General features: G+C 46.3%; 1 protein-coding gene across 1 annotated transcript; it reads left to right on the plus strand.

Moving 5' to 3' along the window:
- Positions 1–308: 308 nt before the first annotated feature.
- Positions 309–14,389, plus strand: LOC311100556 (serine/threonine-protein kinase N1-like). The gene is made up of 23 exons (XM_084141461.1): positions 309–546; positions 2,836–2,957; positions 3,076–3,257; positions 3,409–3,551; positions 3,764–3,884; positions 4,862–5,007; positions 5,196–5,409; positions 5,665–5,856; positions 5,933–6,042; positions 6,353–6,496; positions 7,551–7,623; positions 8,379–8,511; positions 8,614–8,701; positions 9,372–9,451; positions 9,906–9,978; positions 10,062–10,153; positions 10,430–10,606; positions 10,837–10,899; positions 11,023–11,099; positions 11,360–11,502; positions 12,564–12,671; positions 12,929–13,009; positions 13,262–14,389. Exons 1-23 carry the CDS (start codon positions 448–450, stop codon positions 13,463–13,465), a joined length of 2,865 nt encoding a protein of 954 aa, XP_083997587.1. The 5' UTR covers positions 309–447; the 3' UTR covers positions 13,466–14,389.
- Positions 14,390–17,200: the final 2,811 nt, after the last annotated feature.

Consider the following 17,200-nt stretch of genomic DNA (forward strand, 5'->3'; position numbering starts at 1 on the left):
TACATACGACTAATAAAGCTTGAAACACACACAGTGTCTGGCAGTGTGTTTGATGTGATCAGTGTCTATCACAGCACCCTGTCGCTATGCTAAGAGCAGCCAACAGCAGGAAGCAAAGTGGCATTGCTCACTCGCTTACAAAACCACACCACTCTCCTCTGTGTGTGTGTGTTTCTGTAGTGTTACTGTTAGTCTCTCTCTAGGTTAGAGAGCAGAACAGGAAGCAGTGGGGTGGGGCTGGGGCTGTGTCGCTCTCTCTCTTCCTACCTCTTTCTCGCTCACTCACTTCGGATTGAGTCTCTTTTGATTCCTGGCGGGAAGGAAGCACATCCCGGATTTGAGGAGGCAGGAATAGATCTCTGTACTTTGAGTGGCGATTCAGTTGTGAGAGTGTATAACGGGGCAGAGGGGAGGGGTTGGGCAACACAGAGAGAGCCAGGGTGGGCCATGGCCAGCGAGGGAGCTTTGGCGGACTGCCAAAGGGAGCACACTGCTGCAGACCACCCCACTCACACTGAACAGGACCAGGGGGACGCCGAGTCTTCGGTAGGCACACTCTGTCTGGGCACCATACAACATGGCTGCCTTCCACACTACAGTGTGTTTGTGAGTTTCCTCTCCGCTTTTTGCTTCATGTTCACTTCCTTCTCAAATCATGCCATTTCTGATGACTCATGTCGGAGCTGCTTTTAGTATTGTCGCATTGTTTTCAGCCCCATCTGAGTGGAGAACTGCCTCTATTTAATTGCTCTGTATTGTTCCACTGGAGGGCATTGCTAAATGGCTATAAATGTATAGTAGTGAGTCACATCGTTAATGGTCCGGCCCTTTCCTCTTTCCTCTTATGTCGTTGCCTCTCAGCTATTCTTCTCTCCTCTGTGCCACTGTTGCTCACCTCCTGCCTCAGTATTAGTGGCTGTTCATTTTAAGAAGAGTGTGTCTGTCAAACTAGTGTGTTGTATGTGTGTCTCAGTTCTGCTCAACAAGTGGGTGTTCTTCCTGTCTTAGTCCTAAGTCTCTCTATTCCTCCCTCGTCTTTCTCTCTCATTGTATGTTCTCTACCTCCATTTCTAGATGAGTTTAGTGCAGAGAAGGACAGGGCTGGGAGCATAATGAACCTATAGCCTTGGTGTTGTTACGACAGTAGCACCATGCTCCATTTGGCCCACAACTTGTGATCGCGTTGATACCTACAGTACTATTTCCGCTTTATATCTACCTCTGTGTCCCTTCACAACAAATAGCCAAACATTTCTGTGAGCAATTTGACACAACATTAGGTGATCAGGTCCGCTATGTGAAATATTCCCAGATTATCATTACTACTCTGCACTGTTGTTGTGTAATGTTTCCTGTGTAATAGCCTGTGTAAGTAGCCCTCGAAAGCCCCATAGCTGGGCTTGGCCATGAGGGCTGGCTTGGCTGCAGCCTGCAGCCTGCTGTATTGCATTGCAGATGGATTATGGTTCTAATGAGAGTCTGCCTGGTAGGAGCCGGGCTCTGCTCTGTTCTGCCTGGCGTGGTGCTGAACAGGCCAATAGGGACACTGCTGTAATCAGATCTGCAGGCTGGAGCCAGGGCTGGGTCTCTGAGTGGCGTACAGCAGTCAGTCAGTCGTTATGTGAAGGGAGGGACTGGGACTGGTCTGTCTGTCTGTCTGTCTGTCTGTCTCTCTGTCTCCATGTTGTAGGATCTGGGCTCTGTTTGATTGTTGCTAATGTCTGTTGTTGGGGATTTACTCTGATAGTGTTGCATGCAGGGTTTTGTGTGTGTGTGTGTGTGTGTGTGTGTGTGTGTGTGTGTGTGTGTGTGTGTGTGTGTGTGTGTGTGTGAGTGCATGCATGCATGCAAGTGTGTTTAAATGCATGCAATGCTGTTGCATGCATGTATGTCTGTATTTTTGCCTAATGCCTATCACACTGTCATGTGTGTTTGTGTGCTGTATCTGTCTGTGTGGCTGGCTGAGAGCTGGCGTGCTGACATCGTGTCTGTGTGTATCAGTAGCTCTGAGCAGGAACAAGCCCTGATAGATTGTAGACTCTATTAATGCTGCTCTGATCTGGTTACCATCAGGAGGGGACGTGATCGCTCAGGCCTTGACTCACTTAACGTCTCAGTCTCACTCTGCTGCTCTTGGAGACTCAGCTCTCTGAAGGGAACCGCTCAACTTACTGACTGCTCTTCTCTCTGTCACAACTCCTTTTTAAGTCACAGCCTCTATCTCCCTGTGTCTCCCTCAGTCTGTCTCTTTCTGCTGCTGTCTTGGCCTGTTATATCTACTCTAGCCATGGATCTACAGTACTTTTACTCTTTGCTGCATTGCAGTCACACAGGATGTGAGCTGAAATGTTGGGCTCTTTGGTTTGGGCACTTGCCTCTGGGACCTATTGGAAACGCATTAGCCTTCTCTCTCTCTCTCTCTCTCTCTCTCTCTCTCTCTCTCTCTCTCTCTCTCTCTCTCTCTCTCTCTCTCTCTCTCTCTCTCTCTCTCTCTCTCTCTCTCTCTCTCTCTCTTCCTTTTCCATGTACAGATGAATGCTCCTCTCTCTCCTAATGTTTGCTGCCAGTTTAGCGCTGCTCAGTTAATCCCTCTGACCTACAGGTCTGTGTGGGAGGCATCTGGGGTCAAAGGTGAACACAACCTAGTCCCTAATTAGGCCCTTTTCCCAGAGAGTGGTTTTGCATCGAATTGGAAATACGGCAGACCTTTGGTTATTGTCTCTCTGCTATCACCGCAATGTCATCTTGGCACAATATGTCGCAATGTATTTGACCAATGCTAACCTATTATCCATTCTCTCTCCCCCTCTCCTCCTCTTCCTCTCCCCCTGTCAGAGTGACCCAGGTGGGCTGTCAGTGCTGGAGCAGCTGGGTCTGGACCAGAGCTCAGACTTCTCTGACTCCAGCATTCAGCAGCACCTGGATGAAGAGAGGGATCGCATCCGCCGGGAGATCAGGTCAGCATGACTATTTAATTACTAATTTACTATTCAATCATTTTTGTGATGTATTGATTAGCTACTCATTGTGTGATACTACTACTTATGAAAAGTCCTTGTGATTTGACTGAATCAGGAAGGAGCTGAAGATCAAGGAGGGGGCAGAGAACCTGAGGAGAGCCACCACAGACAAGAAGAATGCCCAGCAGGTGGACAGCCAGCTCCGCAGCTCCAACCGCAGACTGGACAGCCTGCACACTCAGTTACAGGAGCTGGACGCTCACATCGTGGTCAAAGGAGGGGACGACAACAACACAGGTATCACTGACGGGGATGGAACTATGAAACGAATGGAGCGTAGCCTTATACCATTGGATGGATTCAACCAAAAATTGTAATGTAGAAACATGTTGGCCATTGTTAATAATTATAATAACTGTCAGTTAATACCATGACCTTTGACCCTCAGATGCCCCCAAGTCTCCCGGGGCGCGCAGCCGCTCGGCCAATCAGGACCGGATCACGGCTCTGGAGCGCCAGCTCAACATCGAGCTCAAGTGCAAACAGGGAGCAGAGAACATGATCCCCATCTATGCTAATGGAGTCACCAAGGTACTGGACCTGACTGGACCACCTAACCCCTCTCTACAATACAGCCAGCCCCTTCACAATCTCTCTTTCTCACTCCTTTGAGTTCATGTCTCTAGTCAGATGTTCTCCCAGCCTGTACCCTGATTATTCTCTGAGTAGTAAAGGTTAGCAGGGTTGTGTATTTGTGAGCTGTCTGCTATTCCAATGTCCTCACTGTACGGTGTCCCTTGTAGGACAAGAAGATGCATCAGACAGCCCAGCAGATGCTGCAGGACAGCAAGACCAAGATTGACATCATCCGCATGCAGATCCGCAAGGCCATGCAGGCCACTGAGCAAACTGAAGATAACCAGGGTATCTGTCTTTTTAACTGTCTGTCTGTCTCTGCCTGCCTGCCTGCCTGCCTGCTTGTCTGTCCATCTACCTGTCTGACTGTCTGTCTCTCCATCCCTCTGTGTCTGTCTGATCTAATCTGTACATCGATCGTTAAATATTTGATGAAGTGTGGGTAACAGATCAATGCCCTCCTCAGAAGTGCAGAGTGGTCATTATTATAACCTACTCCACTCACACACAGTTTTGCATTACAGTCCACTCCACTCCATACACCACTCACACACACACACACACACACACACACACACACACACACACACACACACACACACACACACACTCAGGCTCACTTCCACACAGAGTGCAGGTTAAGGCCTTTTTGATGTTCCTGCATCCCCATGATGTTGCCCAACAGGAAAAAGTCCTGCTTCATTTACCCAAGGTTAGAGACAGAGGGAAAGAGGGAGAGAGAGAAAGATGAGGAAACCAATAGTAAGATATGGAAAGCGGGGAGAGAGAACGAGAAAGAGAGTGAGAAGATGGGAAAAGCACAGGAAGCAAAGAGACAGATTTAGGCCCATATCGTTAATGGATCGCTGTGTCTATTTCCCTCTCCCTACCTTCTTCTCTCTACCTTCCTCCCTTCTTTGGATTAAGAATAGATCAGAGCTGCATTTAGCCTCATGAGTCATGAACCATCCCTAATTTAGGACACACACAGATGCACACAAACCCATCAAAACCTCACATTATCTTGATTTTGATTTGCAGTACTGATTACTTTATCATATTATGAAAGATAACTATATACATACTGGTTTAAAGTTGCAGAGTTCGATTAATTTCCCCCACATGTTTTACTTGATCATATTATATGATTATTATATTATTACATTACCCTTACTGAGTATTGTTTACAGTATGCATTTTTTGTTTTTTTTTAATCAGCTGGCCATACAGTAAATGGTTTGTTATCGCTCTCTCCCCCCCCCCAGGTAAGCCAGACACGTGTGGGGTGGAGCTGCGTGTGGAGGAGCTGTGGCATCATTACCGTGTGGAGCACGCCATGGCTGAGGGAGCCAAGAACATGCTGAGGCTGCTGGGAGCAGGGAAGGTCCAGGACAAGAAGGCCATGTCAGAGGTCAGAGTTCACACACAGGACGACTGTATGGATCTCACACATGAACGCACACTTAATGCACACATATACACACACACATACACATAAACACACAAAAAACACACCATTTAGAGCACATTTAAATACACACACACACACACACAAACACACACACCATTGTAACCCCCCTCTCTCCTCTCTCCCCCCAGGCCCAGTGTGGTCTGAGTGAGTCGTCCCAGCGCTGTGACCTGCTGAGAGGCTCTCTGGAGCAGCGTCTGCTGGAACTGACGGAGGACCACCCCAAGGCCTGCCTCATCAAGGAGGAGCTGGTGCTGGCCTCCTCCTCAGCCTTCAGCTCCAGACACGGAACCCCCTATGTACACAACCAGTACAGCACCCTCTGCAAGCCCTCCCCACTCACTGGTACATACACTCATAGTCTATCACTGACTCTTACAGCCTCTCTATGCTCTATCACTGACTCTTACAGCCTCTCTATGCTCTATCACTGATTCTTACAGCACTACCCCTCTGTCTATACCTCGCTGAAGGTTCTAACGCATCAGAAACTCATGGATTCAATTGAATATCTCCCACATATCCAGTGTCTGAATTTATAAACCGTTTGAAGCAGGTATGATACTCTCACTTCTACTCAAACATCTCTCTCTCTCCTAGGTACCCTGCAGGTGCGTCTGCTGGGCTGTGTGGGGGTGTTGGATGTGGTCCCGGGGCGTAGTAGAGGAACCCCGGTTGTTTTGCCATGCTACATCCCAGGTGATGGACGCTCCTTCAAACTCAGTGGTCTCTACAGCCGCAGCACCAGCAGCTTGAGCCTCAGGATCCCCAGCAAGACCGACGAACTCTCCTGTAAGTGTGTGGGTCACATATCTGTCCATTTGTGTTGTGTAGTGAGTTTTTAAACATGTGTTATTGTGTTGTACAGCGGAGGTGAGTGCGGTGTTGAAGCTGGAGAACACAATGGTGGGACAGACGTGCTGGAAGACAGTGGGAGAGCAGGCCTGGGACCAGACCTTCACTGTAGAACTAGAGAGAGTAAGAGAGTAAGAGAGTAAGAGAGAGAGAGAGAGAGAGAGAGAGAGAGAGAGAGAGTGAGAGAGAGAGTGAGAGAGAGAGTGAGAGAGAGAGTGAGAGAGAGAGTGAGAGAGAGAGTGAGAGAGAGAGAGTGTGAGAGAGTGTGAGAGAGAGTGAGAGTGAGTGTGAGAGAGAGAGAGTGAGAGAGAGTGAGAGAGAGTGTGAGAGAGAGAGTGAGAGAGAGTGAGAGAGAGTGAGAGAGTGTGAGAGTGTGAGAGAGAGAGAACCTGTGGTTGAAACAGTATGTGTGTTGACCCGTGTTTCGCCTCAGTCCAGGGAGATGGAGATAGCAGTGTACTGGAGGGACTACCGCTCCCTGTGTGCTCTCAAGTATCTGAAGCTGGAGGACTTCCTGGACAACCAGAGACACAAAGTTCAGCTGGAGCTAGAGCCTCAGGGCCTGCTGCTGGCAGAGGTACACACACCCTGCCCTGAATACGCATACAGAGACATGCACACACATGCACCAACACATACATCCCTGCTCAATACTGAACTACACTATGTGTGTCAGTGGTGGTCGGTGCTATTTAAGATGAGGGAGGACGATTATTTTTTTTATGAGCATGGCCTTATTTCTATTACAGCATATTGGATGACTGTCATTCATATTCCATTCACCCAGCTCAATGTAACATTGATAGGTTTAGGCTACTACATGATACTCAAATTTTCCCTATACCCATCATGAGGTTTCTACAACCTAGCCTATGAATGAAAGTTTACAACGTAGGTGCACAGGTCGAGAGAAATTTGAGTAATCAAGGTGACAGACGATGACACATTCAATACCGTCTTGCACACTCTTGCCTGCATCTAGCTGATCGAGGGTGTAATTATTAGTCCAACAGTTGCAAACGAGAGTTTCAATTGGACAAATTCAGGTATGTTTATCCTACACACAGCCTACATCATTGTCACCATTATTAGCTAACGTCATAGTCAACATAGCTACTGAAACTAATGCGTTAGTAAAGGCACTACAATCATGCAGTACACTGTAGTCAGCAAGCAGTTTAGCAGTTACACCAGTGGGCCCCGGTGGCAGTAACTTAATAAACCAAAAGCTTACCTTGACCTAGAAGAGTTCCAGTGTTTGGATTGCCATAGCCAGCTAGCTAACATAGCATCGCTCTCTGTTTGAGCCAGGTGTTTAAGTAGGCTAGCTAAGTAAGTGAAAGTGAAAAAAATACAAAATATCTCTCTCTCTCTTGCTTCTTCATTTTTGAAGAAATTAATTTGTTCAAAACTGTTCAACTATTGTCTTTCTCCCTCTTTGAGTCAACTACTCACCACATGTTATGCACTGCAGTGCTAGCTAGCTGTAGCTTTCAGTACTAGATTAATTATCTGATCCTTTGATTGGGTGGACAACATGTCAGTTCAGTTTATTTTTATGAAATTCACTGAGGAGGATGGTCCTCCCCTTCCTCCTCTGAGGAGTCTCCACTGATGTGTGTCTATTTCAGGTAATTTTCTTCAACCCAGTCATAGAGAGAGGCCCAAGACTGCAGAGACAAAAGGTTTTCTCCAAACAGCATGGTAAGAGAAGCTATTCTCAGAACAGCGTGTTGTGTTTGTGTGTAACATTTTAGTCATTTAGCAGACGCTCTTATCCAGAGCGACTTACAGTTAGTGAGTGCATAATTATTATTTTTTTTCATACTGGCCCCCCGTGGAAATCGAACCCACAACCCTGGCGTTGCAAACGCCATGCTCTACCAACTGAGCTACACGGGTAACGTCTTAGATAAAGCCCCATCTTGTTCTGGATGTTGTCAGCAGCTGCCAAGCCTGGCAACATATATCCTAGTATCCCTATAGGGCTCACACCTGCATCATCTGACTGACACCCCACTGAGTAGCATGGAGTTGCCCTTAGACACTGATCTACAGTCAGTTTAGTGTTTCACCCCTAATGGGTCACATCAGGGTTGGGGGAGGTCCTAGATCTGTGACTATAGGCAACCTCCACCCAGAACCCACTTTGTACCTCTCTGTGCTCTGTATTGCCATCTAGTGTTGGAATCGGCAGTGCTGTAGATTCATCTGATGGGTTGAGGTGGCTTTAATGCTTTGGAGTATGACAACTTGAGTGCATCAGGGTTGAAACTTCTTCAGTGCATCAGGACTGGCCAATCCTAATGGATTGAGTAAACCATGTTAAAAGCTGCTGCATGAACAGGATATATTGCATTTCAGGGGGATTTGTGTTTATCAGTATATCATATTGCCTTGTGTTTATGTTGTGTGTGTGTGTTGCGGTTACTGCTATGTGTGTGTTGGGTATGTTACAGGTAAAGCGTTCCTGCGTGCTCGTCAGATGAACGTTGACATCGCCACCTGGGTCCGCCTACTGAGGAACGCCATCCCTTCTGGAAACAACATTCCCAGCTACACCCCACACACACACTCACGCTCACACTCTGGGTAAGGCGCACTCTCAGTACTGTACACAATACTTCAGACAGCAAGTACAACATATACTGTACATGGGGAAACTGTTGACTGCTATTTCTGTGCGTGTCGCAGGGAGATCTCAGTGGAGAAGCTGACTCTGGGGAGCGACTCTCCTCCGAGGCCTGACATCAGGGGAGACGTTGTTGACACACCTCACCTGGTGAGAAGAAGAGAAGGGAGGGATGAAGAGAGGGATGAGGGAGGGATGGGAGGATGCAGCAATGGAGTGATAGCCATCTCTGTAGTATCACATTCCCTTTGGCCATTCCCTCCAGACAGCCTTTGGCTAGAAAACAGTGGTCCAGACATATTGGACTATTAGCCTAGGATGAATCTGGAGCTAGACAGAGCAGGGCCTGGGAGGGAGGAGAGGAGAGAGGGAACAATAAGAAGGGAAAGAGAGAAATCCACACTAATTAGACCAAATTGGATCGAGGGAGCTTTAATTCGATCAAAGCCCAATCTGTGTTAGATTCCCAGTGTGTAAAACACGATTGGCATGAGCGGACAGAGGGAGTGAGGGAGGGAGGGAGAGGTAGAGAGATGCAGAGGGGGGGAAGGCCTGGGTAACAGATGGTGTGGTCAGCGGGGCTGGGGGATTACTGGATTAATTACGCTGTTTTTTTAGAGAACTAATTAACAGTAACGAGGGAACGAGGAAGAGAGGAGAGGAGGAGGGGATTGAGCAGCCAGCCAGCCAGCAGGGAACTGGCTACTAATAATGAGGAGGGTCAGAATTACTGTTGGCCTGTCATTCTCTCTATCTATCCCTCTCGCCTCTTTATCTCTCTCTCTCTCTGTCTCTCTTTTTCTCTCACTCTCTGGAACAGCCTGTGATCGAGCCCTTCTCCCCTCCGGACCTCGCCCAAGAGCGGCCAACCAGAACCCTATCCACGAGTTCCCTGCGCAGGTACAGCACCATGCAGAGTTGGCCCAGTGTGTCCTCACACACACACCTGAGTACATCCTCTCACAATATGGCCCCCACAGTATGATGCTGGAGAAACACACCCACTCACAATATGGCCACATTTACATTTATATTTTAGTCATTTAGCAGACGCTCTTATCCAGAGCGACTTACAGTTAGTGAGTGCATACATTTTTCATACTGGCCCCCCGTGGGAAACGAACCCACAACCCTGGCGTTGCAAGCAACATGACCTCACCTCCTCCATAACACATGTTACTGTAGCCAGGCAGACATATATCACCGCAACATGCTTTCTATAGAAGTGCTAGGTAGGCACAAAACATCAGATAATACTGCATCCTATTCCTTCAACTAGCAAATGACCATTCAACATGAGTAAAGGCTATTTCAGTGATTGATCATTATTATTTTCTTTGTGTCCTAATATTAGACAGAGCAAAGGCCCTCTGTGTCTGGAGGACTTCAAGCTGATCGCTGTGCTGGGCAGGGGACACTTTGGCAAGGTATGTGTCCTCACATCTTAAATATCCTCCCTGTGTTAGGACGTTCTCTATCCAGAGGATTTAGAGATTTAGATGTTTTCCAGGTGTTGTTGTCAGAGTACAAGAGGACAGGCAGTGTGTACGCTATCAAAGCCCTGAAGAAGGGAGACATTGTGGCGCGGGACGAAGTGGACAGGTAAGGATCAACACTAGAATGCAACACAGGCCAAGACAGAACACAGGCAACACAGGCCTACTATATCATGCCTCTCTCAGACATTATATGACCTCCATCATGGTGAAAATACTACGACTGGATTATATGCCACAAAATTATTGTCAACACAAAAGTGATCACCAACAAACCATGTTAAACATGTACACTGTTTACATGCTGTACTTGACATTACACAATTGTCTCTCTTTCCTGTTGTCTTCTGAGTCCATCATTCTCTCCTTCTCCTCTCCTCAGTCTGATGTGTGAGAAGCGTATTTTTGAGACGGTGAACAGCTCCCACCACCCCTTCCTGGTCAACCTGTTTGCATGTTTCCAGACCCCAGAACACGTGTGCTTCGTCATGGAGTACACGGCTGGGGGCGACCTCATGATGCACATCCACGCAGACGTCTTTACAGAGCCCCGAGCCGTGTGGGTACCGCTGTGTTTTTGTGTGTATTTGTGTGTGTACTGTGTTCTACTGTATGTGTAACGGAACATGGGGGAGGAGCAGGCATGCTTTGAGTTATGTGTATTTGTGTTCATATGGTTGTATACTGTATACGTACTCATATCCACCCACAGTCTGCTGTTACTGTCGTGTGTGTGTGTGTCTCCTGACTTTGTGTGTGCGTCTGTCTGTTTGTCTGTCTGTCCTGCAGGTTCTATGCAGCCTGTGTGGTTTTGGGCCTGCAGTTTCTTCATGACCATAAGATTGTGTACCGGTGAGTACTCTGGGTAGACATGAAACACAGAACACATGAAAGACAGACACCCTCTCATCCTCCTACCCCTTCATCCTCAGAGTACTCATCCATTTTGAATGAATCTTCATCCCTCCTCCTCAGGGACCTTAAACTCGATAACTTGTTGCTGGATACACAGGGCTATGTGAAGATAGCAGACTTCGGGCTCTGCAAAGAGGGTATGTTCTCTATAACTTATTCATCATGTCTCCAGAGCTCTGTAAGGATGGAAGGTCATAGCGGTTGTAGTTTGGAGTACTTTTGAGTCTTTTTATTGAAGCCTCTTTTTGCTACTATACTCATGTTTTTCGATATTTCTGACTCAGATGGTCTCTCTCTCTCTCCTTCCTCTCTCTGTTTTTCTCTCACAACAACCTCTCTCTCACTGCTTCTCTTTCCTTCCCTTCTTCTCATTCCTGATCTCTCTCTACCTCCCCAGGGATGGGCTATGGGGACAGGACCAGTACGTTCTGTGGTACTCCTGAGTTCCTGGCTCCAGAGGTTCTGACAGACACCTCCTACACCAGGGCAGTGGACTGGTGGGGCCTGGGAGTACTGGTGTATGAGATGCTGGTGGGAGAGGTAAGAGACTTGACTCTAAAAACCTCTTCAGAGAATTATATAAATATGACCATACATATTTAGCCATATTATTTAGACATGCTCCGGAACTTTGGCGACTACTTAAGTATTTGGGCTAGATGTGTCAATGTGTAGTTCATACATAATTAATTTGCAGAATTACTGTCTTACCTCAATTAGCCACAAAATCCCTAGTTTAAAGCAACAGTTTTTCTGGAAGCTGTGCTGCACCATTTTCCCTCACGTGGGCCAGCCCCCTAGCAATTCGAGTTCAACCAATGAGCTTCAGCTCCTCGCCATATGAGTGACAGCTAGCAAGATGGACATGATGCACACACAGCAGAGCGAGAGAGAGATCAATGACGTAGTATGCAGTTTTCGGGGACCACTTTTGGACGCTACTTTCAGAACTACTGGCTAAAAAGTATACAAAAGTACCGGAGGATCCCTTTAATGGGTTAAGCCCTCACCTTTAAAATAATATATACTTTAAGCCAGTAATATATACTTTAAGCCTTTATGGTAATACAGCACTTTAGTCTATATTACAGAAAGTGATGTGTGTTTGAGCCATATGTCACTAGGCATGGCTGGTAGGATGGCAATGACGAGGAACAATGACAGAAGTCCAACACGCAGGGGCACAGCTTAAGCCAGGCTGGCATATTTATTCAAAATAAAAGGTTCACAAAGATTGTTCTTAAACTGTAACTGAAAACCCCCCCTCCCCAAAAAAGAAAAAAAAAACAGAATTTAGACTACTACCCAGTTTACCAGCTTCACAATGTCCATGAGCTTCAAACAAATGTCTGTAGAGCTCTTCTCGTGCTGAACTGAACCAGCACCTTATATGCCCCAGGTGTATTGCAGCCTATCAAGGCTGAGTGGCTTCAGGTGTGGGGCGTAGCACTACAGCATAGCTTGCTGCAGCCTAAAAATGCTGGTTGTGGGGCGTGGCTGACACTCCAAACAGTGGCATTCCCCGGGCCACATGACCGGGGCGCCACAATAGGTTAAATAGGTGGCTGTGAGCGTGACACTGTGGCCTATGTGTGTGTCAGTCTCCATTCCCAGGTGATGATGAAGAGGAGGTGTTTGACAGCATAGTGAATGATGAGGTGCGCTACCCTCGCTTCCTCTCCACAGAGGCCATCGGCATCATGAGACGGGTAAGCTCCTCCCCCAACAATCACATCCCACCAATCACCAGTGGAGCAAGAGATAATCACATTGATTGACGTGGTCAGTCTAATCACTGTAAAGGTGGAGCCATGTTGCTTTTAGTTTTCAGTCAGTGGGTTTTCTGTGAAAGTGTTTCTGATGTATTTTCAGCTGTTTGCCATCTGTGTGTGTTGCTAGCTATTGTTTGGTCTGTGCTGTGAGTTGTTATGTCTGGGTTGAGGTGTTTGTTGTTTTCTGTTGCCAGTTGTTGAGGAGGAACCCTGAGCGGCGCCTAGGATCTGGTGAGAAAGATGCCGATGACGTCAAGAAACAGCCTTTCTTCAGGGTGAGTTGCTCTCTCTCTCTTTCCCTCCCTCAGACACAGACCCACACGTCATTAGTTAACATTCCTTATAAACCACGTATTAAACTCTTGTTATGTAATCAATGAGCCTGTTAAATAGTTTCAGCATCTGCTCCTACTCTATTTGGTACTATAATGTTAGGGGTTGCTGTTTTTAGTTGCATGAGCTGCCCAGCAAGCATAGATTATTAAATTCACCTGGATTAAATTCATTCTCTCTGTTCCCCCTCTCAGGGTGTGGACTGGGAAGCGCTGCTGCAGAGGCGGCTCCCGCCCCCGTTTGTCCCCAACATCGGGGGGAGGGAGGACGTCAGCAACTTTGATGAGGAGTTCACCGCCGAGCCCCCTGCCCTCACGCCACCCCGCGAACGCCGCACCCTCTCCCGCAAGGACCAGGACTGCTTCAAAGACTTTGACTACGTCTCTGACCTCTGCTAAGGGTCAAGGTCAAACTCTCCCTTTAGACTGTGAGTGGAGCTGACGAGGGACTCTGCACTGTGAGAGGGATGTTACCAGGAGAGGCTTACTGCTGTTCTGTCCTGTCTGAACCTTGAAGAGGCAGAAGAAAGTTACAGGAGGATGTGAATGCGTGCTGCGCAGATACATTGTAAGGGATCTACTGACCTTTAATGGATTTCTGGAGTGACTTTTATAGTGGGCAGGATGATACATGAAGATAATCCGGATGATGTAAGGCTCAGTGGATGAGTGCTGATGGGGCACAGTGTCTGTGCAGCATAGCAACACTGGAACTGAGTGAAGTCTATTTCCCTAAAGAATGAATGGATCTTCTCTGCAGACGATACAGTTGGTGCAGGGATCATCAGATATCATTACTCTCAAATGGACCTATCTCTATTGCCTCTCTGCCTGCTATCTCTCCTCACCCTTTATCGTTTGAGGCTGCTTACTGTTTCTGTGTGTAAGTTCTGATCCTGCCTCAGTCTATTCCCATTGCTGTCATATAGAGTCCTGCACCTCTCACAAATGACCACAGGGGGAGCCATAGAAAAGGTCAAAAGTGTTCCAGAGAAATTGAGGAGATGACCAAGTGGGGTGCAGACTCAGTGTATGACGAATGTCAAGGGGTGCTAGTGAGGATGATGAGGGTGGATGGAGGAGGGTTGAGGTGTTTTTCTGTGTGTGTTTGTGCTGGGTCACCACCATGTCATGTTACCCCTCGTCTTCAAATGGGATACTCCTCTACTCTCCCCACTCGGTACGTCAATGAGTTTTATCTTCAATCATTTAGAATTATTTTTCAAATAGTTTTCTGTGATTTTAGTTTCATTCTGGTGTTTGATTTGTCAGTCATGCCGATGTTATGTCTGGACCTGTGACTTAGTAAAAATGTGAACCCAATGGACTGACTCACAGCTTTGTGACTCTTCAGCCCAATAACCATTCAGCCAGCTACATTAGCATGAACTCTTAACTTATTTTTTCAATATGATGATATAAAACCTACAAAATGAGGACGGTAGTGTAGACTGTTCATGGATTGTCTCACACAATCCAAACTACTAGAACTAAAGTTGTTTGTCATCCAGGATTGTCTGAACTCCTTTTAAAGCAATATTTAATGGCTGCCATTACGTTCATTATGCTGAGTAATAGGAGAACAGAGCAGAGTGTGCTGCATGTCACCAGACACCATTAGCAGCGGGTAGACCATGAAGACACTATCATTCCTAATGGGCCAAACACGTCTACAGCAGGGCCTTTTTCTTTTCCATTGTGTGTGTGTTCTCTCCAGGTCAGGAACACTGTGTCATTTGGAGTCTCTCTACTGTAGATTCACATAAACAATGAATGACTAGGCCTAAGGTCAACATAATGCAATATAATAAAATAGTCAGCATAGCCGTCAGCATAGCCCAGCGTGTTGTGCCTTCACAGAGCAATAGTTACAGCAGTGCTCAGTGGTCTCAGGGGGCTGGAACTATGTCTGGAACAGAGAGTACCAGCAAGAAAGTAGACAAAGACGGTGACACAGTGGGCCACCAGTGCAGGTAGGTAGAGATGGTGACATATGGCAAAGAAAGAGGAGAGACACTCTAGCACCCTGAGGAGAACAGAGCTGGGTCTGATACTGTACAGCAGGAGAGGATGTGGTCCCATTGTTATTATTCAATGTGCTAATGACAATACTGTGCCCTGGAGAAGAGGAACAGAGGAATGAAAGACCGAGAGGGAGTAATGTGTCAGATTATCACTTTGATGCAGAAGAGGAAAATAACAGAGACAGGGAACAAAATTGTGGAGAAAAAAAAGGAGACAAGATGTGAAGGAGGGAGTGGGGTTAGATGAGGAGAGCTGAACGTGTTGATCTGTGTGTGGAGAGGGCACTTAAGCAGTGGGAGTGAGGCGGTCAGGGTGTTCCTGAAACACACTCCTCTCCTCCTTCGTTCTCTCCCTCTTTCCCTCACTCCTTCCTTGCCTCCCATCTTCACTGGAGCCTAGTTTAAAAGGAGACACTGCCGTTTCCTTTTTTCCTACACTTTTGTGGTCAAAGCAGAAAGGAACAGAGACCAACAATAACTGCATTCTTGTCATTGTTGGAACGAGGTTGGATGTTCGAATGTGGAAAAATATGTGAATGTCACCGATTCAGAAAATATGATAAACGCACTGACAAACAGATGTAGATAAAAAGCATCAGGTTGCTGCACATCAATGTCACCAACATGGCCTGCTGAAGGCTCTACAGCTCAAATGCCCTCGCTGGATGTTCTTTAGTCTGTTTATCAAGTCTGCCAGTCCAATGTACTCTGATCTCTTTACATAAGAAACCTGGATGGATAAGTGGTTGTTGGAGCAATGGGCCTATAACCAGCAGCGGTGCGTAGAGCGACTAATGCATGCAATTATAGATATCTTCCATGGCTTGGTCTGCCTCAGAGGCCCACTCACATTAAACTGGTCACCATCCTCATACACTTTGTCTGCATTTCCATTTGGCTCTTTCCTGGTTGTCTCAACATCTTCGCGCTGTGTTCATTAGTGGTAAAGCAAAAAAAAAAATGTGTGGTGTTCTCACTCACTCACTGACTCACTCTCTCGCACACACAAAAACAAACACGAGCACACAAACACTCGGCATGGGATAAACAGCCACTCATTAACAAAGATGAGCTTTTAGTGGATAATGCTGATTTGGGATTGGACAATCTGGCCTGTATCCAAGGAGGTAATGGCGCTCCATTATATCTGGACTCTGTCAAGACTGGTTAACTCTGTCCACTTTTCAGAAACCACCCACACACAAAGTCACCAAAATTGCACTTTTGAGTAGAGTTTTGGGCCAAAAGCGTCAATCCAAAAGTCCAGAAGTCCACAAAGCATCAGTCCACAAAGTACAAGTAGACCTACACACACAGTAAATCAAGGAGAGATTAAATGTAGAATTAAATTGACTCTACTGAAGTTATCTTAACCCTCAACAGAGTGATACACTCCCTGGAGTTAGTGCTGATAACTGGAGTTAATTGGGACTGAGTATCTTTAACTCCATTAAGAGTAACCAGAGACAGGGAGTTAAAACTATGGAGCATCCGCAGATGTGGGAGGGGCGTCATTGTCATATTTCTCAGCATACTCTGTTGCAGGTTGATTTTTTAAAAATTGTTTGTTTCAATGTTTTTTCACATGTACATTTGTTTTTTATCTAATGCTACTTAATGATATGTAACATACATTATCCTAAACTAATCTGTAAATGGTTTGGTTTATTGCAACCGTTACTGAGAAGGCTGTTTCAGTTTATATGATGTAGGTAATACCTAACAACAGTACGCTCCTCCCTGCTCTGACATGCATTCTGAATGTAAGTTGTTGGTGATGTAAAGTTGCTGGACATCCTCTCTCTTAATTGGATACCAATAGAGATTGGATGTCACATTGCAAGCCACCATAATATGACACATTAAGAAATATGTAAATGAGACTTTACACCCTTATACCTCAAATGGGACCATATAAACTCAAAAATAGTGTTGTTAGACTACATAGGAGAATTAACTCTTGCGACTATATTAAGTGTAAACATTAATCTAAATAATTAACTCTAGAATACTGAACAACACTGCAGAGAGTAACAAAAGTTATTTTCAATTAATACTGTACAGAGTGAAACGCAATGAAGCAGAGTTAAATATCAACACTAAACAACCC

The sequence above is a fragment of the Coregonus lavaretus genome, assembly GCF_964263955.1.
Source record: "Coregonus lavaretus genome assembly, chromosome: 2".
NCBI classification, from domain to species: domain Eukaryota; kingdom Metazoa; phylum Chordata; class Actinopteri; order Salmoniformes; family Salmonidae; genus Coregonus; species Coregonus lavaretus.